Source organism: Artibeus jamaicensis, unplaced genomic scaffold (genome assembly GCF_021234435.1).
Source record: "Artibeus jamaicensis isolate MK-2021 breed Jamaican fruit bat unplaced genomic scaffold, CSHL_Jam_final contig_685, whole genome shotgun sequence".
NCBI classification, from domain to species: domain Eukaryota; kingdom Metazoa; phylum Chordata; class Mammalia; order Chiroptera; family Phyllostomidae; genus Artibeus; species Artibeus jamaicensis.
The window spans coordinates 13,277,297-13,298,422 of record NW_026521924.1 but is presented as its reverse complement, the minus strand read 5'-3'; the positions used below and the strand labels follow the sequence as shown (position 1 = coordinate 13,298,422).

The 21,126-nt window shown below is 49.9% G+C and overlaps 1 protein-coding gene across 1 annotated transcript in view; it reads left to right on the top strand.

Annotated features, from left to right (window-relative positions):
- The first annotated feature begins 326 nt into the window (after positions 1–326).
- The window catches only part of TGM6 (transglutaminase 6), a 31,766-nt gene continuing 10,966 nt past the window's right edge, over positions 327–21,126 (top strand). Inside the window, exons 1-9 of the mRNA XM_037141161.2 lie at positions 327–390; positions 9,556–9,729; positions 10,290–10,532; positions 11,311–11,429; positions 12,980–13,108; positions 14,491–14,668; positions 15,233–15,371; positions 18,987–19,090; positions 19,168–19,410. Coding sequence (XP_036997056.2) covers positions 327–390; positions 9,556–9,729; positions 10,290–10,532; positions 11,311–11,429; positions 12,980–13,108; positions 14,491–14,668; positions 15,233–15,371; positions 18,987–19,090; positions 19,168–19,410 — 1,393 coding nt within the window. The remainder of the gene's footprint in view (positions 391–9,555; positions 9,730–10,289; positions 10,533–11,310; positions 11,430–12,979; positions 13,109–14,490; positions 14,669–15,232; positions 15,372–18,986; positions 19,091–19,167; positions 19,411–21,126) is intronic.

The window sequence follows — 21,126 nt, the reverse complement described above, 5'->3', positions numbered from 1 at the left end:
GATGAGGTTGGCAGGGACTGTGGGCTGGGAGCTTGAATGCCAGACGACTGGCTGTGGGTTTGATGACTCGTGAGCAGGGACATGACATAGTGATGGCTGGGCAATTGGAACAGTCTCTTCCCTGGACTGAGCCTCCATTTCTCCAAAGGAACGTACTAGGATGGATTGAACCGGATGCACTAAAAACGTTCCAAGGCTGTTAAAGCCAATCAGTAATTTAAGCAAGAGGTGAAGAGGAAAGAATACACAGAAAAACAATGTCTGTAGGAATCGGGAGGGGAGAACCAAAGAGAAGGGGGAAGATTTGGGGAGAGGAGGAGGCGACAATGGAAAAACTCCATCTACTGCCCTCGTCACTGCGGACCCCACACTGTGCTGAGCGCCTGGCAAGTAAGGAGCGCACTCAACCTGTCTGAAGCCTGTGGTCCTAGCATGTTTATTAATGGCTTCTCTTTTCACTCAGAATTTCCAGATTTAGGTGATACACTTTCTCATCACCTTTTTATAATCATTACCTTATCCTCCCCAAAATTCTAGGAGGGAGGTATTATTGTCTCCACTTTTCAGGGAAAGAAATCTGGACTTCAGAGAGGTGCATTAACTCACCCAGAGCCACACAGCCAGTAAGGGGAAGATGCAGGAGAGCAGTGATTGGCAGAACACTGGAATGAATGGCAGCCAGGAGTTCTAGCGCAAATACCGAAAATATGCACATTTGCTGTGTACATACTGGGTGCTGGTGCTGTTCTAAGCTCTCTCTGTGAATTGTTTTGTTTAGTCCTCACAACTCAAGGAGGCAGCTACTCTCATCATGCCCATTTTTACCAGGAGACTGAGATTCAGAGAGGTTTGGTCACGTGCCTGAGGTCATACAGCCAACAAGCAATAAAGTCTGCATTTGAAGTCAAGCGTGCCTCTGAAATCGGGTTCCTAATTGCTGTGCAGAGTGGAAGGTGGGAGACACACAGGATGGAAGACAACAAAGCTGGAGAGGTTTTGGAGTGGCAGGGTAGGTGGAGAGAATGCCCTATGGCATCCCTCCCTCCCTGTGTCTGATGGTCACAGCTTTAGGCCCGGGGTCTTCGAGGTCAGGGTTGGGAGCTCACCCTACATATCCCAAAGGTGGGGGCCCAGGGACTGACATGTCATCTATTCTATCCTCGAGGCCTCAGGTGCGCTGTCAACCAGAGGGTTCCCAGATGGGACATTGCCTCTTCCATCCCCTCCCTGGTGTCCACTGAGGAGCTGGGTGACAACAGAGTCAGCTCACTGAAGGGGAGGCAGGTATTGTGGGGAGGGACTGAGAGGAGCCCTGGGGGTTCAGAGGCAATCGACTGGGCAAAACACAGATGATCCAAACCCTAAGAATCCTGAGTCATTTCCTAGGTAAGAAAACTGAGGCTCAGAGAGAAGCTGCTTAGTTTGAGTCCTACAAGGAGCCAATGGCAGGCTGGCCTTTCTGGGCTCAAGGCCACACACTCCACCCACCTCCAGGACCCAAGGAAGTCAGGAAGAAAGGACAGGTTTCAGAACGTGACAGTTTGAGAATCAAGGATCATGGGTGGGTGGGGAAGCTGGGGGTGTGAGCGCTGATCCTTGAGGGTGTGCCCACACGTTGGTGAGCATCAGCTTCCCTTTCACACCCTCATGCCAGCCAAGGGACAGGGAGGGATGTTCATTTATTTGCCTAGTCAGTGTTCACTGAGCATCTACTATGCCCTGGGTCCTGAGCCACCTGAGCCAGGCTCTAACAGCCCAGAGAGTATGAGACCCAGGCCTCGACTTGAAGAGAGAGACATATAAACAACAAACTATAACTGGGCCTCTTTGATGATTGACTTGGGACAATCAGATAGTCTCAGAGAGCAGAACTCAAGCTGAGCACAGAGAGAAGGTGAGATTGGGTCTTTGTCAGTAGGGGGTCTGGACCCTGGGCTGCCCTAAACATCAGCTTTCCTCCTTGGTGCTCACCAGTCTCCATGATGAGGGCTGGGGAGGACGCTGGCTAGGGCAGAATTGGCTGTAATCACCAGAACAGTTGCTTTGCCCTTGCAGGATCTTGGCCTGTATATCAGCCCCCAAAATGCCAGGTCCTGGGGGGTGTGATGGTGATGAGCATAATGACTTAGGTCACCAAAGGAGCAACTCAGGTCACACAAGGACCAGAGCAGTGACCTCCTGGGATAAGGCTGGTATAGAACTGGCAGGGATGGCAGGTCAGGGTTTCTTGGTAATAGTTCTGCAAAATAGTTCTGTCAAGGGGCAAAAGGAACAGTTGTGTTTCTTCTGTGGCAGTAACAGAAGGACAGAGTGGGGACATATGGGGACAAATAGAGAAAAAAAAAAGACCTTGGTGTAGCAGAAGGAAGAACTTTTTAAATATCTGGGTGGTGGATGAGCTGCCTCTCAGAGGTATGCAAGCTGCAACGACAATCAAGTATACACTGAGAACTTGACCCTGGGCAGGAAGTTGCAAGGGAGATGGTCTTTGAGATACAGGGATAATGATGATAATGGCAGATCTGACTCATCCCACCCTTCTTATCCCTCTCTGATGAGGCTTCAGATGCCCAGAGGGTGGTGGGGGCTGGTTTTGGCTGCGACAGGGAAAGGGGAAGCCAAGGAGGAATTATCAGGGCATGAACCCATGGCCCAAAATCCAGGAACCTTCCACACCTGTAAACTTCCCCCCACCCCACTATAAGCCCTCTGGACTATGCCAGGGCTGAGATAATTATAACCTTATACTCCTGACTCATCCAGAAAAGAAGGAAGGAAGGAAGGAAGGAAGGAAGGAAGGAAGGAAGGAAGGAAGGAAGGAAGGAAGGAAGGAAAGAAGGAAGGAAGGAAGGAAGGAAGGAAAGAAAGAAAGAAAGAAAGAAAGAAAGAAAGAAAGAAAGAAAGAAAGAAAGAAAGAAAGAAAGAAAGAAAGAAAGGAAGGAAGGAAGGAGGAAGAGAGAAAGAGAAAAGGAAGGAAGGAAAGAAGAAAAGGTGGGAAGGAAGAAAGAAAGGAAGGAAAAAATGCATTCTCTTCCTGCTTGTCCCAACATAGGCCATGGCTTGTCTTTGTGGGCTTCAGTCTCAACATGCCCTCAGACAAGAAGTCTCTTCCTTGCCCTGGCTGGTGTGGCTCAGTGGATTGAGCACTGGCCTGCAAACCAAAGGGTTACCGGTTTGTTTCCCAGTCAGGGCACAGGCCTGGGTTGCAGACCAGGTCCCCAGTAGGGGATGCGCAAGAAGCAACCACACATTGATGTTTCTCTCTGTCTCTTTCTCCCTCCCTTCCTCTCTATCTAAAAATAAAATAAACAGCCCTGGCTGGTGTAGCTCAGTGAATTGAGCATGGGCCTGTGAAGCAAAGGGTCGCTGACCCAACTCCCAGTAAGGGCACATGCCTGGGTTGCAGGCCAGGTCCCCAATAGGGGGCGCACAAGAGGCAACCACACATTGATGTTTCTCTCCCTCTCTTTCTCCTTCCCTTCCCCTCTCTCTAAAAATAAATAAATAAAATATTTTTAGAAAATAAATAAAAATAACAATAAAATAAACAAAATCTTAAAAAAAAAAAAAAAAGACGAAGAAAAAGAAGTTTCTTTTTTCCCAGACTGGGTCTTAGTTTCTGTCAATAAAATAGAGACCTGGGATTCTAATGGTCCTTCCAGCCCTGCTGCTATTATTAGATTAGCCCATGGTATGTGCAAGGTAAGTGGTGTTCCTGCCTGTGTTTTCAGACTAAACACAGGCCACCTGAAACCAAAGTTCTGAGATTTGAGAAATTTGTTCCTGCCCAAGAACTCAATGGGAAGGAAGGTTTCAGCCCTACTCTCAAGTGTGGCAATTGGCAAGCCAATGAGGAAGCCCCCTGCCACAAGGGGCACCGCTGACCAGGGGTCCTGTACAGTTCTGGCTCACCAACCACAGAGGTGGCTGTTGGGGCTCCCAAGCTTGGGGCACAGGTGTCAGCTGTGCACATTCCTATTCGCGTGTTCAGTTGTTAGCCCCAAACCATGATGCCAGGTCAGCCAGAACTAGCCTTTTCCGAGAATCTCGGGCCTAGGTATTGAGACCAGCAGCAGCCTGCTCCGCACAGTGGAGAGCAGTTAGAAGGCTTTTACAGTCTAGACGAGAGACGTCAGCACCTTGGTCCAGGGTAGCAGCGGAAACAAAGATGTGGGATGGACTCGGGGCAGGTTTTGGAGGTGGCACCATGTCAACTTGATGATGGATTAGACAAGGAATGTGAGAGCAAAGGAGAACCAAAGAAGGTTTCTGGGTTTGTCCCTGGGCCCCAGAACAGATGGGATGCCACCCACCAAGATGGGAAGAGCTGAGACTTGGGGGTGGAGCAGGCAAGAGATCAAGAGTTCAGCATGTTAGGTTGGATTTGCCTAGAAGACCACTAAATGGAGATTTCGGGTGATTACAGTGTTTGAATTTCCAAGGAGAGATCAGAGTGAAGACGTAAACTTGAGTGATAACAGCAGCAAACCTCCATCGAGACCACGTCATTTTATCAAAAAACTTCCAATAATAGCGAACCTCAAAACAAAGAGTTTAGGGGCCCCATTCGTTTCCCCCTAAGATATTCCTTGAATAAAGGTACCCACATCAGAGGATGTTGTCTGACGCATAGTAAGCATGAATATGTTGGCTATTAATCTTTTTATTCTCATTATCATAATTGGGGGCATTACCTGGGACAGCCTTACCCAGCCCTCCAAGTTTGAGTTTAAATGTTGCAAAAAAGAGCTGAACGTTATTACTGAAGAGGAGTCCTGAAGATTTATGCAGACACCAGTTTCATGTTAAAAAGTTCAGCACGTGGGAATCAACAGCCCAGACTTGAATGAGGAAGATGTGTCCACACATCGGACATTTACTGATACTACTTAAACCAAATCGAATCTACCTTTGAGTTCTGACTCCACTGGGCCCGTCAGAAAATTACAGCCTGGTTGTTATTGGGCTCCCTCTGTGTGTCAGTTCTGTACTGCCGGGCAACAAACCAGCCAGCACTGCGAGGCTCACAACAGCAGCCGTCCTCTCACTCAGGGACCCGTCATTTGGGCAGAGTCTGTGCGCATAGCTTGTCCATGTCTTGTTTGGTGTCAGGTGGATCCGTGTGACTCGGGGCTGGAGGATTTGCTTGCAAGATGGCCCACTCTCCTGGCTGCCAAGTAAATGGCAGCCGTCTGCTGGGAGCTCAGCAGACTGTGGGTTGGAGGTCTTGGGCCCTCTCTGTGAGGGCTTCTCCATGGGCCATTTGGCTTTTTCCATGGCGTGGTACTGGGTTCCAAGATCAACCAGTTCAAGGGAACCAGGGAAAAGCCATGTCGACTTTTATCACTTAAGTCTTTTTTTTTAATCAGCATTGTTTATTTTTATTTTTTTGACTTATTTTATTAATTATGCCATTACATTTGTTCTGTTTCATCCCCTTCATTCCCCTCCACCCTGCACACCCCTCCCCCACCATCCCCCCCTTTAGTTCATGAACGCATCTCAAGTTCTTTAAATTCTATATTTCCCATACTATTCTTGCCCTCCCCCCTATCTATTTTCTACCTACCATCTATGCTACTTATTTTCTGTACCTTCTACTCCCTTCTCCTCCTCCCACTCCCCTATTGCTAACCCTCCATGTGATCTTCATTTCTATGGTTCTGCTCCTGATTTAGCTGTCCTCTTAGTTTGCTTTTGTTTTAGGTGTGGTTGTTAATAACTGTGAGTTTGCTGTCCTTTCACTGTTCATCTTTTTTATCTTCTTTTTCTTAGGTAAGTCCCTTTAACATTTCATATAATAAGGGCTTGGTGATGATGAACTCCTTGAATTTGGTCTTATCTGAGAAGCACTTTATCTGTCTTTCCATTCTAAATGAGAGTTTTGCTGGATAGAGCAATCTTGGATGTATGTCCTTGCCTTTCATGACTTGGAATACTTCTTTCCAGCCCCTTCTTGCCTGTAAGGTCTCTTTTGAGAAATTCACTGACAGTCTGATGGGAACTCCTTTGTAGGTGACTGTCCCCTTAGCTCTTGCTGCTTCTAGGATTCTCTCCTTCATTTTAATCTTGGCTAATGTAATGATGATGTGCCTTGGTGTGTTCCTTCTTGGGTCCAACTTCTTTGGGACTCTCTGAGCTTCTTGGATTTCCTGGAAGTCTATTGCCTTTGCCAGATTGGGAAAGTTCTCTTATTATTTGTTCAAATAAGGTTTCCACTCGTGACTGTTTCTCTTCCCCTTCTGGTACTCCTATAATTCAGATGTTGGAGCATTTAAAGATGTCCTGGAGGTTCCTAAGCCTCTCCTCATTTTTTTTGAATGCTTGTTTCTTCATAATTTTCCTGTTTGGTCATTTTTTCCTTCCTTCTGGTCTGCTCCCTTGATTTGAGTCCCAGTTTCCTTTCCATTATTATTGGTTTCCTGTGCATTTCCATTCATTTCAATTAGTTTAGCCTTCATATGTTCCTCTAATTTGTGACTAAAATCAACCAGTTCTGTGAGCATCCTGATCACCAGTGTTTTGAACTGTGCATCTGAAAGTTTTGGCTATTTCTTCATCACTTAGATTTATTGGCTCTGGGGCTGTGAGTTCTTCTTGAGCCATGTTTTGATCTGTTTCTGCCTGTTATGTATGAGGAGAGGCACCTTAGGTGTTCACCAGGGCGGGGCCACCCAGGTCGCTGGGTTGTGATGCTGTATGTGCAGGTGGGGTCAGAAAGGGAGCAATGGAGGTCCTCTCCACTCACCCAGTCCGCCTCTCCACTCACCCCCACCTGTTTATCTGAGCACAAATGTATGAGCCTGCCGCCCTGCGCCAGGACCTGCGCAGTCTGTCTCAATGCTGGTCTCTTCACTGGTTTATCTGCGCGCAAATGCGCTACCACAGACAGCCAGCCGTGCCTTCCCTGGGTCCACCCATAGCTACCCTGCACCTGGGATCTGCGCCCTTGGCTGCCTGTGCGCCGCCCGGGTCGGGGGATCTTTTTTGTCCGACGTGCTCCGCTGCTGGCTTTTCCCCTCTCACCAGTTTAGCTGAGCGGTTCATTATTTGTGGACTCCGTATTGTTCGATTTTCTGTGGTTTGGTTGCATTTATTATTGTTAAAACTTTATTGTTTTTAGATTTGGTTGTGTGAGGAAGCAAAGTGTTTCCACCTATGCCTCAATCTTGGCGGAACTAGCCCACTTAAGTCTTGAAAGTCAACAGAAAATGTCATTCTGTTTTAGCCACAATTCCCTCCAGACTCAGTGGGAGAAGTATCAGTGTCATATTATAAAAAAAAGTACACGGGATGAGAGATATTATTGCAACCACCTTTGGAAAATACAATCAGCCATTCCCCTAACCACAGTTATATGAAGGTTCTAGAGTGTGTAAAAAGCCAAACATTCTGGCCAGCTCTGTCCAAACGCTGGCCAGATGAGCCATTGCTCTGACGCACATGGACCAAGCCCATGTCATATTTTTAGAGTGTGGGACTTCTGGGTGTTGGACTCCTGTGGAGTCAAAGGTAATGGCGATGTGGCCTAGGGGGTCCAGACAAGCACAGGCTCAGGAGCCAGGGTCCCAGCTCCATCACTTACCGGCTGTGTGACTCCGAGCCTCCATTTCCCCATCTGTGAAGTTGGAATAATAATAGTATTCCATCACATGGTTTATGAAAATTAAATGGGCTAATATTTATAAAATATTTCAAAAAATGCTTGGTTCGTAGGAAGTTTTATTAAATAGTCCAGGTAAGAATTACTGAGCCCTTACGATATACTAGGCAACAAATAAAATAGGGCCAAGAGCCCCGTGGCAGGTCCCCTCGGGCAGGGACTACTTGGTGATATTACTTCCTTGGCTCTCAAGTGTGGCAGATTGGATTTCATAGGATGGTTATATATATATATCATCTCACCTGTTCTGCTTACAATGTGACATTGACTCATTTTCATCAACGGGTGGAGTGTGTTCCCTCCCCTTTAACCTGTGCAGACCTTGGTAACTGCCTTGACCAACAGCATAAAGTAGAAGTGACAGAATACAACTTCTGAGGTTAGGTCATAAGAGGCATTGCAGCATCTACCTTGGGCTCTTGGCTCACTCGACCATGGGGAAACCCGGTGCCGTGCTGTGAGGGACCTTCCAAAGCTTGCTCTGCGGTGTGTGAGATGTACCCGCTCTTCTCCTGGACTGTCAACTTCCTGGCGGCAGGGCTAATGTTTGTCTCACAGCTGCGGAGCCTGTGGCCCCCAGCACAATGCTGACACCTGAATGAATGAACACCGAAGTGGATGGAAGTGGATGGAGGGAGAGGACGCCTGGGTTGAGGTTGGATATGCCACCCACCTCTCCCCTGCGGACACCCCATCCACTTCAAGACCGTCTAAATGCCACCTCCTCAAGCAAGCCTCGCTTGTCACTCTGCAGACCCAGCCAGGCCCCTCTTTTATGTTTTCTTTCCGCTTCATGTGCCTTGCCTTGACAGCATGTATCCAAATGATGATTAGCTTTTAGTGGACTCACCGATTTGGGTGTAACCCTCGCTTGTCTGGAATATAATGCTCTTGTTCTCAGGCCTCCACAACTATTATTATCCCCACTCTACAGAAGGGTAAACTGGAGCACAGAGAGGGCAAGCACAAGGTAGTGTAGCCCGTAGATGACCAAGTCAGGATCTGAAACCACATAGCTGGTCCCGAAGGCAGTGCTCATGACCACTGACCCACACGGCCTCACCGCACATCTCTCCAGGGCACGCCCACGTTTACCTGGTTCACAGACATATCGAAGCGTCAGTCTGGCACAGAGAATATACGGTAACTCCCTATATTTGAGGATTTCGTGTTTGCAAATTGGCCTACTCGCTAAAATTTACTTTTTACTCCAAGTCAACATCCTTGGCGCTTCATGGTTGCTCGCGGTCAGGGGCATGGTGTTGAGAAACAGGGTTGCCCAAGATGCACACGCTGCTCTTTCTACTCCTGCTCTTGCACTACAGACAAATGTCCCTCTGCAGCCTATTTAATGCCGAGTTTTCTGCATTGTTGTCTTTCTTTCTTTCTTTTTTTTTTTTTGGTAATTTTGCTATTTAAAATGGCCCCAAGCAGCGTGCTGAAGCGCTGTCTAGTGCTCCTAGCACAGGAAAGGCTACGATGTGCCTTATGCAGAAAACACGCGTTAGATAAGCTTCATTCAGGCGTGAATTCTACGGCATTGTCCATGAGTTTGGTGTTAATAGATCAATAGTATATTAAATAAGATGCCTTTAAGCAGAAACACATAAAACGAGGTTAGATGATGATCAATTGATGGGAAAACAGTGCCCAGGGGCTCACAGGGGCCTAGCCCTGCTCTTTCCCTAGAAGTGAGGGCTCAGTGCTCACTACTTCAGGGTTCACGGAGCCTTTATAGCACATAACTACCACACATAACCAGAACCTACTGTGCAGGATAAATAATGCACACACGAGCATGTGGCTGACACGCACAAGCCCAAAGACAGCAGGGCACAGATGAGAAACACGCCCAGGGCTTGGCCTCATCTCTCTGTCCCCTCCCTGCTCAGGGGTCAGAGTCACCGAGGTGGACTGGCAGCAGGCAAGGAATGGTGCTGCGCACCACACCCAGGAGTACCCCGGCCCGGAGCTGGTGGTCCGCAGGGGCCAGGTGTTCACCTTCGCACTGGAGCTGAGCTGTCCCCTGGACAGCACGGACACCCTCATCTTCACCGTGGAGACAGGTAACCAGCTCACCAGCAGCCTCCCCTGCTCCGCAGTCAGAAACACTTGCCTCGTGACCGGCGACCAAGACCCTGTGGTCACCAGCCCAGACTTGAAGGGAAGCAAACCCTTAGAGCTGGGCTGAGCCCTGAACCCTGCAAGCTTCTGATGACAGCTTTCTGAGGGTGGCTGGGAGGTGCTGCCAGCAGGCAGTAGGAGACCTGAGATGAGCACTGTGGAATCCTGAGGATATTGCGGAATGTGCGTCTCTGCGAGGTTACAGGAAACCAGCAGGCCCTTCTGGAGCCCGGGCCTTTCTCTCCTGGCCAGACAAAAGGCAGGCTTTGGTCTCAAAGCTCCCATCACTTTCTCTTTCATCCAGGAGGCGGGTGGGAATCCGGACAGCTGAGTGCCCCATTCTGCCACTGGCCCTCGTGTGTCTTGGTCAGGTCCTCCCCGCAGCAGCGTCCCAGCAGTTCAGGGGTGAAGGCTGCACTTTGGGCAGTGAGGCACTTTCACTTCTCTGGCACTGGGTTTCCTGGGGGTGGCAGGGCTCCCGATTCTCTCTCCTCCCCTCCAGGACCCCAGGCTTCCGAGGCTCTGCGCACCAAAGCTGTGCTCGCAACATCGGAGCCGGGGGAGCAGAATGCCTGGACCGCAGCGAAGGAAGCTCAGGAGGAGAACACAGTGACCATCGGCCTCACCAGCCCTCCCGACGCCATCATTGGCCGCTACCTGCTGAGCTTCAGGGTTTCCTCTCGCCGCAAACATAGTGACCGGAAGCTGGGAGAGTTTGTTCTCCTCTTCAATCCGTGGTGCTCAGGTAGGAGCTGCCAAGTCCAAGGCAGAGGTTTCCGGGGAAGTGGGCCTAGAGGAGGGTCTGCCCTTAGAGGGAGACTGGGAGGCAGGTTAAAGGACAGGGAGGTGAATGCGAGAGCTTGGTGAGAGCCTGGCCTGGACGGAGGTGGGCACTGGGCGGAGGAACCTGGTAGCAGGTGCTCCACCGCAGCCTGTGCCGGAGGGGCGGGAACCGGTGGTGCCTGGCGTGCAGAGGCCAGTGGGCAGGGATGGGGCCTGATGGCAGGAGAGGCCCGGGAGTGGGTAAGAGCTGGGCTTTAGCCACCAGACAGCCTTGGTTCAGTCCCAGCTCTGCTGTTGCTTCCCTCTGTGCGCCTCAGTTTTCTTATCTACAAAATGGGAATGACAGTGCCTACCTTTTAGGGTTATGGTGAGAATTCATAGCGCTAACGCTTATCATGTACGAAGCACATCATAGGGTGTACTGGGGTCAGTATTCTTATTAGTATTTAAGAAATATGAGGCTGCTGTAGGCATCAGTAAGATCACCCAGAAGCATCAGGACTCCTAAAATCCCTCAGTCTTGGGCTGTGTTGGGCTTGGTCCCTGTCTGACGCAAGACCAGCCAGGTGGTGTGGGGCCTGGCCTCACGGCAGCCTGGGAGCCCAGCGAGCCCCTCTCGGCCTCCCCTGCCCCAGTCAGCCTCCCAGCCCCATCCCGCAGCCAGTTCCTGATGTAGGCCCTCCCCCAGGCGGGCACGGCCAGAGCCCCAGCCCACGCTGGGCCTGATGACTGCTTTTCAGAGGACGACGTGTTTCTGGCCTCCGAGGAGGAGAGACAGGAGTACGTGCTCAATGACAGCGGGGTCATCTTCCGAGGCGTGGAGAAGCACATCCGAGCCCAAGGCTGGAACTTCGGGCAGGTCTCCAGGGGCACAGGCCAGAAGGGGGGGACGTGGGCTGGGGTGTGCAGAATCTCAGCCCAGGAGAACTGTTGTCTGCTTACTTCTTCCCAGGAGGGACAAACTGTCTGACCCCTACAGAAAATTCATCCATTCATTCATTCCCCATTAGTTGTGTCAGGGCCTGTGCTGGGTCCTTGGGAAGGCAAAGCTGTGGATATAATCTGGAAATAAGGGACCAGATCAACTATAGAAAGATAAACGGCTTAGACCAAGGGTTCTCAATCTGAAGCATACACCAGCATCGTATGGAGGGATCCCTGAAACACACAGATGGCTGGGCCCCACCCCCAGGGTGGCTGAGTCAGTAGGTTGGGTGGGAGGAAGGATGCTGAGAATTTGCATTTCTAACAAGTTCTCAGATGATGTCAGGGCTGCTGGTCTGGAGCCCCCTTGAGAGCCACTGGCCTTAGATAAAGTCACAATACAAGGTATAATGGGCAGAGGGAAGTCAGGGTAGTAGAGGTGGGCAGAGAGCAAGTTCAGAAGAGCATGAAAGAAAATGCCAGCCCCTGCCCCTGGGGTCATGGAAGGCTTCATGTACTGGGGCTGGGCATCCAAAGTCAGGTGGGGTCTGGACAGGCAGAGAAAAGAGCAGACAGCAGCGTGGAGGCAGGAAGTCAGAGGGTAGCTGAGGTTCTATTGGAGGAGTTCAGCCCGCCTGGGCTCCGGATGCCCAACCAGCAGGAGGCTGGCTGGGCAAGTTAAGCACCTCGACTGACAAGCTGGGAGTGGAAAGCATTTGGGGCTCAGGGGCTGAGCAGGGAGAATACACTGGAGAGTTTAGGGTCTACCTAAGGGGTAACCACTTCCCAGAATCCCTCTCTTAGTCCACGTGGAAAATGAGGGTTCCCAGACCTTACAAATTTTTAGAGACTAGAAATTTTAATTTGTATGTAAAATCTCCCAGGTTTTCAGTGAATCCCCCAGTTTGCCAATGAATTCAAATACAGTTAAAAAATCATATAAACCAGACAAGCAGGCCAGTGGGTCGATGCGACTGCAGGGCCACAAATGCACCACAACACGTCAGCACTTGCTGTGGGTGCGGGGAGCCATGCAGAGGGGGGCGGCTACCGAGCAGGAGAGGGGATGACTACGGTTGAGCTTCTGGTGCCCAATGACTTTGTTTTAAGAGATTTTATTTATTTATTTTTAGAGAGAGGGGGAGGGAGGGAGAAAGAAAAGGAGAGAAACATCAATGTGTGAGTTGCCTCTCACTTGACCCCATCCGGGGCCCTGGCCCAAAACCCAAGAACAGAGCCCGAGACCTTTCAGTTCACAGGCCGGAGCTCAACCCATTGAGCCATACCAGCCAGGGCTCCCCTTTCAAGAAGGGTTGACTCTCTCGAGAAGGGTTTCTGAGACTTGGCGGTGCTCTGTGGTGACCCCGGTGGGTAAGGGGAGGCCAACTCTCCTGCACAACACAAGTGACCGACCTGGTGAAGGTCAGGGGAGGGTCTGGAGCATGGCTGAGACTCCAGCCTCTAAGTGCATCCTGTCTGGGACAGTTTGAAGAGGACATCCTGAACATTTGCCTCTCCGTCCTGGACCGAAGCCCCAGTCATCAAAAAGACCCAGCCACCGACGTATCCTGCCGCCACGACCCCATCTACATCACCAGGGTCATCAGCGCCATGGTAAGGAGCCCACCTTCCCTGCATCCGCACTCTGTCATAGATCCCAGGCCGACCCCAGGGCCACACCCAAGTCACCTCTTGTTTTAATTCTCTGTTGCTGCCTAACAAACCACACCGAAACTCAGCAGTGTAAAACAACCATTTACTATGCTCACAATTTTGCAGATCAGGGACTTGTACAGGACAGCTAGTGTCTGCTCCAAGATGCTCAGCCAGGGGTGTCTAGACGGCTGCAGATGTCTGGGCTGGTTTGACAGGACCATGTACCTGGGGCCTTGTTTCCAGCAGTGAATGTGTCCTTGGTTGTCTTCCATGCCATGTCTGCTGAAATGTGAAGATGGCTTGCTCACGCTCGTGCCTGGCTCTGGGCTCGGTTAGTGGGGGAAGCCGGGGCTGGCCAGCTGCCACTCTATCTCTCCGTGCAGCCTTTCCATGTGGCCACGTTGGGTTTCCTCAGAGCATGGAAATCTCAGGGTAGTCAGCACAGCACCTGACTTCTCCCCAAGAGACTGTTCCAGAAAGATGAAGAGGAGCTACCAGCTGCATGAGGCCTGGGCCTGCTGACTGGCATAGCATCACTTCCTCCATAGTCACCTGTCAAAGTAGTCACGGGCCAGCCCAGATTTGGGGAGAGGATGCGTAGACCCACCTTCCCGGGGGAGGCCCTCCATCTTTAATCTATTACATGCCACAGTCCTTTCCCTCAAGAGGTAGCCAGAGGGGCTTGCATCTGCCTCTAAGAAAGCAAGTGTTAAGGTCAGTGTGTGGGTACCATGATTCCAAAAGTGGACAGAGCTGTTTTTCTCATATTTGGTACTCTTGATCCCTCCAGACCTCGGAGCACAGAGACTCAGCAGCAGTGAGCAGTGCTGACAGCAGAGCGCTCTGGCCCCGGCGGGCAAGTCCTGGACTCCGCCTACTAACTTCCCGTGTGATCTGGGCGAGTCCCTTAACCTCTTGGAATCTCATTTTTTTTTCTTCTGAAAACAAGAGGAAAATAATATCAATAGAATTTACTTTAAGTGGGTTGATATAATTTGCCCAAAGCCTTTAGAATAGTGCCTGGCACACAGTAGGCATTTAATGAATGCTGTCTCTATATTTATTACATAACCAGCAGTCCCCCAAAACACCCCATTTAAAACAGGAAATGTTCTAAAACTGTAGCAAATTTTCAGCAATGGAGAATCCTGTTGGAAAGTAATTGCAAGTAATAAATGACAGTAAAAAGTAGATACTTTAAGACAGGAGGCGACCCAAATTTTCAGACAATTTAAAAGCCAGGGGCGGCCACAAATGATGGGGCGGTCCAAAGTGGGAGGTGGTTTCACAGTGAGGAGGCTGCTGACAAGGGAGCCCTGCCCATGTCCTCGTCTGCCCAGGTGAACAGCAACAACGACCGCGGGGTGATTCAAGGCCAGTGGCGGGGCAAGTACGGCGGCGGCACCAGCCCACTGCAATGGCGGGGCAGCGTGGCCATCCTGCACAAGTGGTTCAAGGGCAGGTTCAAGCCCGTCAAATACGGCCAGTGCTGGGTCTTCGCTGGAGTCATGTGCACAGGTACCCAGGGAAAGAAGGCCCCCAGTCCCGGGCCTATGCTCTCATTTGTGTTCATTTGCATATATTTGCATAGGCCTCCTTCTCCCTCCAAAAAAAACCCCAGGCTTTCTTTATTCGTGATGGGAAGATAGAAGTCTGGTTAATGAAGAAAGAAACCAGGTAGTTCATTTATGAGATTGTTGATCATTCATGTTGCGGAGGGAGTCCCAGCTCCTCCTGCCTGGAACGCACTGAGAGCTGTTGGGCGAATCCGGCGGCCCCAAGGCCTCCGAGCCCCTCAGGCTGCTACGTGACTGTTAATGTGGCTCCTAAGGTCCTGCCAGCCTTGGAGCCTGTCTCTTCAAAAGGGGGCTGACAGCAGCGTCTCCAGAAGTCCCCCGAGAGAATGTACAGTAGGTGGCGGTGTTTCTGAGAGCAGAGCCAGGGGTCTCGGCCCTGACAACGTGGACAGAGATAAGCAAGAGCCTGTGGCCAGAAACCAGGGGGCCGCCTGCTGGGGGATGGCTTCCCCCAGTCCAGGGTCCTGGCCTGCTTCTGGAACCTCACCAGCCTCCTGCTCTGCAGTCCTCAGGTGCTTGGGGATCGCAACCCGGGTTGTGTCCAACTTCAACTCTGCCCATGACACAGACAGGAACCTGAGTGTGGACAAATTTGTGGACTCCTTCGGGCGGACCCTGGAGGACCTGACGGATGACAGCATGTGGTGGGTCCCAGGGGCTCCCCGAAGCAGACTGGGATCTGGAGCCCAACCCTGCTGAGTCGGAGGGAGGGGCACCCTCTGAGGGGAGGGGCCAGTCCTAGGCAGAGACTCTGCTGAGAGGCAGGGGTCTTTGAACACATGACACAGAGGTTTTGGGGTTGGGGGGAGCTCAAGATCTAACTGCCTTCAATCCCAGGTCCCCCCCCCACCACACTGTTGTGGGTCAAAGCCCTCCCCAGAGGCCTGTGACAGAGAAGCCAAGGTTCCTGCTTCTCCCTCAGCTGCCTGGGCACAAGCTGCTTGTCTGGGGGGGGGGGGGCGGGAACAACCTCCTTCTCAGCTCAAACAAGACTTTTCTCACAAAGCTTTAAAAAATTAATGTTAATTTTTTAAAATAGGAAGCACATTCTTGTGCTTTCATATTCCAAAGGTGCAAAATGGGTCACAGGGTAAGTCCCCCTCCCACCCCGTTCCGGCCTCCCCGTCCTGCTCTTGGAGGCTGCAGTGTGATTAGCGTCTCAGGTCTCTTTCCAGAGAGGGAGGGGCTCTGCAGACACAGGAGGACGCACGCGCACACACACAGGCTGCTCGCACTCCTGCTCTTTAACACAGGCAGCACTGTGTAATAAGTGTACCTCGTTTTACTGCATTTCACTTTACTGTGCTTCACAGATGTTGCATTTTGAGCAACTGACAGCAAGACACTCCATTAGCAAAAAGATTACAGCTTCCTTGAATGTGATACTTCTTCACTGTATTGCAATGGTCTGGAACCGAACCCACAACATCTTCGAGATACGCCTGTACTGTTCATCTTGCTCATACATTTAAGAATTTCAGATCAGTATATTCAAGGTTTCCTTATTTTTTTGTAGTGTGTGAAATAATCATATCACACTGGTCTGTGCCAGGCCCAGCTCTAAGTGCTAGACATATACTAACTCACACACGTCTCTAAAAAACCTTGTGAGCAAGCTAGTATTGTTATCTCTGTGTTGCCAGTGAGGAGACCAAGCACAGAGAGGCTGAGTAACTTGTCTAAGGCCACACAGCTAGTGAGTGGACAAGCAGGGGTATGAAACTAGTCTGCCTTTAAATTGCATGGAGAAACACTTTATCTAACCATCGGCCATGGATGGACCAATGGTTGCCTCTTATAAACAAGGCTTCAGTGAGTGGCCTTGTCTGAATGTCTTTTTAATCATGTGCTAGTGGTCACGCAAGTCAACTTTGTAAAGTGCAGGGGAAACCGTGACAAGCACACAATACAGAACACAGACACCTAGGCAACCTTGGCCTCAGAAGGCCCTCGCCACCGCAGGGACTATGCCCCAGAGCCTTTACCCCAGCTCGTCTCCAGCCTCACCGCACCTCTCTGCCTCTCTTCTCCCCTTCCCTTCTCTTCTTGCTTCTCTTCTTACTTCTCTTCACTCCCTCTGCCTGCAGGAGCACGACAAAAATGACAGTCTTTTTCGCTCAAGCAAAAGAGACTGACGCTTCTTTTGGACGCTGGGGCCTCTGTCACCATGCAGGTTATCACTTTCCTCCCTTTTACTCCCAGATGCTAATCAAGGTATTTTCCCAAAGACCATTACCTACCTAATGAGGGTTTGGTTTGGACATTACCTACCTAACGAGGGTTCAGTTCGGAGACCAGCTGTAAAGGTGCCAAGTTGGCCAACTAGGGTTTCTCTCTGCTGCTTTCTTACTGTGTGAGCCTGTGTCACCTTCTCTAGTCCCATAGTCTCATCTCTAACATAGGAACCTAAAGCCTGAACTCCGTACTCAGACCCGCAGAGCCCTGCCTAATCTGAACTCTACGAACATCCCATGCTTGCTGCAGCCCAGAGATACTCACGCACTTTCTGTTCCTCAGACGCACTAAGCTTTTTCCGGTCTCGAGAGCTTGTGCGCATGCCGCTTACATTTAATGTTTGACAGCTCGATTTCTGGGTGGGATAAAGACTCTTAAGTATCAGCAATGGGACTTACTTTTAAAAGATTTAAAACAAATATGCAACCATTTGCTAGGCCAGCATGCTTGGAGCCTAATTGAAGACTGTATTTGGTACACCTGTTTTGTGTCTTTGGTAGAGCTTATCAGGTGAATCCTCTAAAACTTCCCTTCTGCTGGACCCTGGAGAAGCGGGGTCCTCAGGAGCCCATGGTACCGGGTGCGGCGCTGCACCACGAGGTCGGCTGAGTCTCCGCTCGGTCGCAGTTTTATTTAGAAGCCAGAATTGTCCCAGCTCCCTTTCCATTAGTCCAAAAAAATTAAAGCAGGGCCTAATTAAAAAGGAAACTACTGGGTCATTAATATAATTGAGGTATCATAATTTCAGAATAAACGTTCAGTTAAAGACAAAGAACTCATCAGTTAATGCTGTATTATTTAAAAGAGAACGGGAAACTTGCATGTGTGTGTCTATGTGGGACATGTCTAAAAACCAAACACCCCCACAAACAGACACGGTCCACCCTAGTCTATTTAAATATCTTGCTGTTTTATTTTATAGACACTATTTTGCTGAATTCACAAACAGAATTTGATTTAAAAGAAAAAAAGTCCTTCTGCCTTGAGCACAGTTGCCTTCATTCTTCCTGTGGCTAAACTCTTTCCCCTTTAAGTCCAGACTCAGATGCCATCCGCCTGCAGTCAGCCTCCGGCAGGTGGTCTCCATCCCCGGGCCTCCTTTCCAGAGCACGCATTGTCACCCGCTCTGCCGTGTATAATGCGCACTTTTTTGCCCAAATTTTCAAGGGAAGAATAAGGGTGAGCATTATACATGAGAATTACTAATTCCATATCTATATACCAAATTTTTCTAACTGTGAGATGTAACAGACCATAAGATGCACCTAGGTTTTAGAGGAGGAATATAGGAAAAAATTTGAAGCAAAAAATGTGGTAAAATATTTAATAACATAAATAACATAGGCCACCACCCCTCCCCCCACAGCGAGCCAGGTAAGCTACATTTGGACTATAAGACGCACCCCCATTTCCCTCTCAAATTTAGGGAGGAGTGTGTCTTAGAGTCTGAAAATATGGTAAATGTTTTTAATTGTTTTATTTCTGCATGTGCATTAAAAGTGTAACTCTAAAAAGCAATAACAATGTCCATATGCAAAATAATACCCTGGAATATAACTGGTTTTGTTTCTAAATATAAAAAAATAAATGATTGAGTTAAAAAAATTAAAACAAAGGACTGTTTTCCTGAAAATTTGGGCCAAACACGTGGGTGCACATCACACACACGGGAGCGCATTATACATGGCAAAATACAGTATTTGCGTTCGTTTTATTCACCTGCTTACTTAATTTTGCTTCTCTTCCAATCTGCCTCCTTTGTTGGAAGGTGAACTGCATGAGGGCAAAAGATCTCCTGTCTTATTTACAGCTGCATTTCTGGTAACTCGAACAGCAGGTTCTTGGCGCACGCACACAGTACGCAGCCACCCCTACAGCTGAATGAACGGTTCACAAGGCGCAGGCGCAGGCACCGCCCTCCTGTGGACGGCTGGCCCAGGGACTGGCTTGCACTGGGAACTTGCCCCGCCGTGGCCCTCTGTGCTCACTGTAGGCCACCCCTCCCCATCTTCTCTCTGTGGCAGGAATTTCCATGTCTGGAATGAGAGCTGGTTTGCCCGGCAGGACCTTGGCCCCTCTTACAATGGCTGGCAGGTTCTTGATGCCACCCCCCAGGAGGAGAGCGAAGGTAAGAGCTCAGCCAGGTGGGTGCCAGACCCCCGATTTTCCTCACCCACGCTGCTCACGCCCACCCCTCCTGCCCAGGCGTGTTCCAGTGTGGCCCAGCCTCGGTCGCCGCCATCCGTGAGGGTGACGTGCACCTGGCCCACGACGGCCCCTTTGTGTTTGCGGAGGTCAATGCAGACTATGTCACCTGGCTCTGCAATGAGGATGAGAGCAGGGAACGTGTGTATTCTGACACGAAGAAGATCGGGAGGTGTATCAGCACTAAGGCGGTGGGGAGCGACTCCCGGGTGGACATCACTAGCCTCTACAAGTATCCAGAAGGTAAGGGCAGCATAGTGGCCTCCATCAGCCTCCTCAGATGACCCCTCTGCTGCAGGGGGACAACTGTGGGTGGCCAAGGCTGGCCCTTCCCCTTATGTTCTGGTGGTGATAGCTTTGTTCAGTATTGTGTCTGTGCTTTGAGAGCCAAGCGCCTTTAGCTACCTCTTGATAGTAGAAGTTGCAAAAAAAGTATGATGGCCATTTTTTTTTTTTTTAGATTTTGTTTATTTTTAGCCAGAGGGGCAGGGACAGAGAGAGAGCAAGAGAAACATCAATGTGTGGTTGCCTCTCATGGACCCTTCACTAGGGACATGGCCTGCAACCCAGGCACGTGCCCTGACCAGGAATCAAACCAGCGACTCATTGGTTTGCAGGCTGGTGCTCAGTCCACTGAGACGCACCAGCCAGGGCATGATGGCCATTTTTAATTGACCACAGCAGCCCAGACTTCTGCCCCCAATTAACTGAATAACAGGCCCTATAGAGTGTGACCCAGGTACCAGGAGTTTCAAAAGCTCTCAGGCAATTCCAACATCCAGCCAATACTGAGAACTGGGCCAAGGAGGAGGAGGAGGAGGAGGAGGAGGAGGAGGAGGAGGAGGAGGAGGAGGAGGAGGAGGAGAGAAGAAAGTTCCTGGTTAACTCTGCCTGTGGGGGACAGATGGTGGCTCTATTACAACCTGCGCCGTCAGGACTCACACCTGTGCTGTTCCCCCAGGCACTGCGAATTTCTTGAGACATTTGCCATCTCCTTCAGCAGGTCCCTTCTGATTCATCACAATATTGCCCCAGGTTCTTCTAGGGGTTTGCAGGGCTGTGGCTCCCACACTCATCTATACTCTTTGCGCCACTCAAGGGCTGAGTGGGGAAGCCCAGCCGGGTGCTTAGTTGGTCAGAGCATTGTCTGAATACACCAAGGTTGCGGGTTCCATCCCCAGTCAGGGCACATACAGCTAGCAACCAATGAAGGCATAAATACGTGGAACAATAAATCAGTGTTTATCTCTCTCTTCCTCCCCCTCTCTCTCTAAAATAAAAATAAAAATAAAAGCCTGGGTTGGGAGAGAGGTCGATGGGCTGTCCCCCCCGCCCCGCCATCTCCCATCGGTTCTCTCCCTATATGGGTGACACTCAGCTCAGAAAGCCAGACAGGACAGGTGTGCCCCACAGCAGCGACACGCCAACTTCCCCTTCCATTGTAAGAGCTAAGGTTATGACCTTTTAAGAGAAAACATAACAGTTCATCTTTGTAACCTTGGGTTAAATGAAGATGTTTTCGATTCAGTATCAAGAGCACAAGTAACAAAAGAAAAACTTGGACTTCATCAAAATTTTAAAAACTTGTGCTACAAATTATACTATCAAGAAAGTGGAAAGCCCACAGAATAAGAGAAATATTTGCAATTTTTTTGCTAAAAACAATTTGTCTCTAGTAAGGGACATATATCCAGCTTATACAAAGAATTCTTGCAACTCAATAGTAAAAAATAAATAATCCATTTTTTATTGGGCGAAGGATTTGAATAGATAACTCCAAGGATGATACACAGATGGCCAATAAACACATGAAGAGATGCTCGACATCATCAGTCCCTAGGGAAATGCAAATGGAAACTGCACCTGACATAGCACTTCCACCCCCTAGGCCCGCTTTCATCATAAATGCGTACAATAAGTGGAGTGTTGGAACACTCCTACACTGCCGGCAGCAATGCA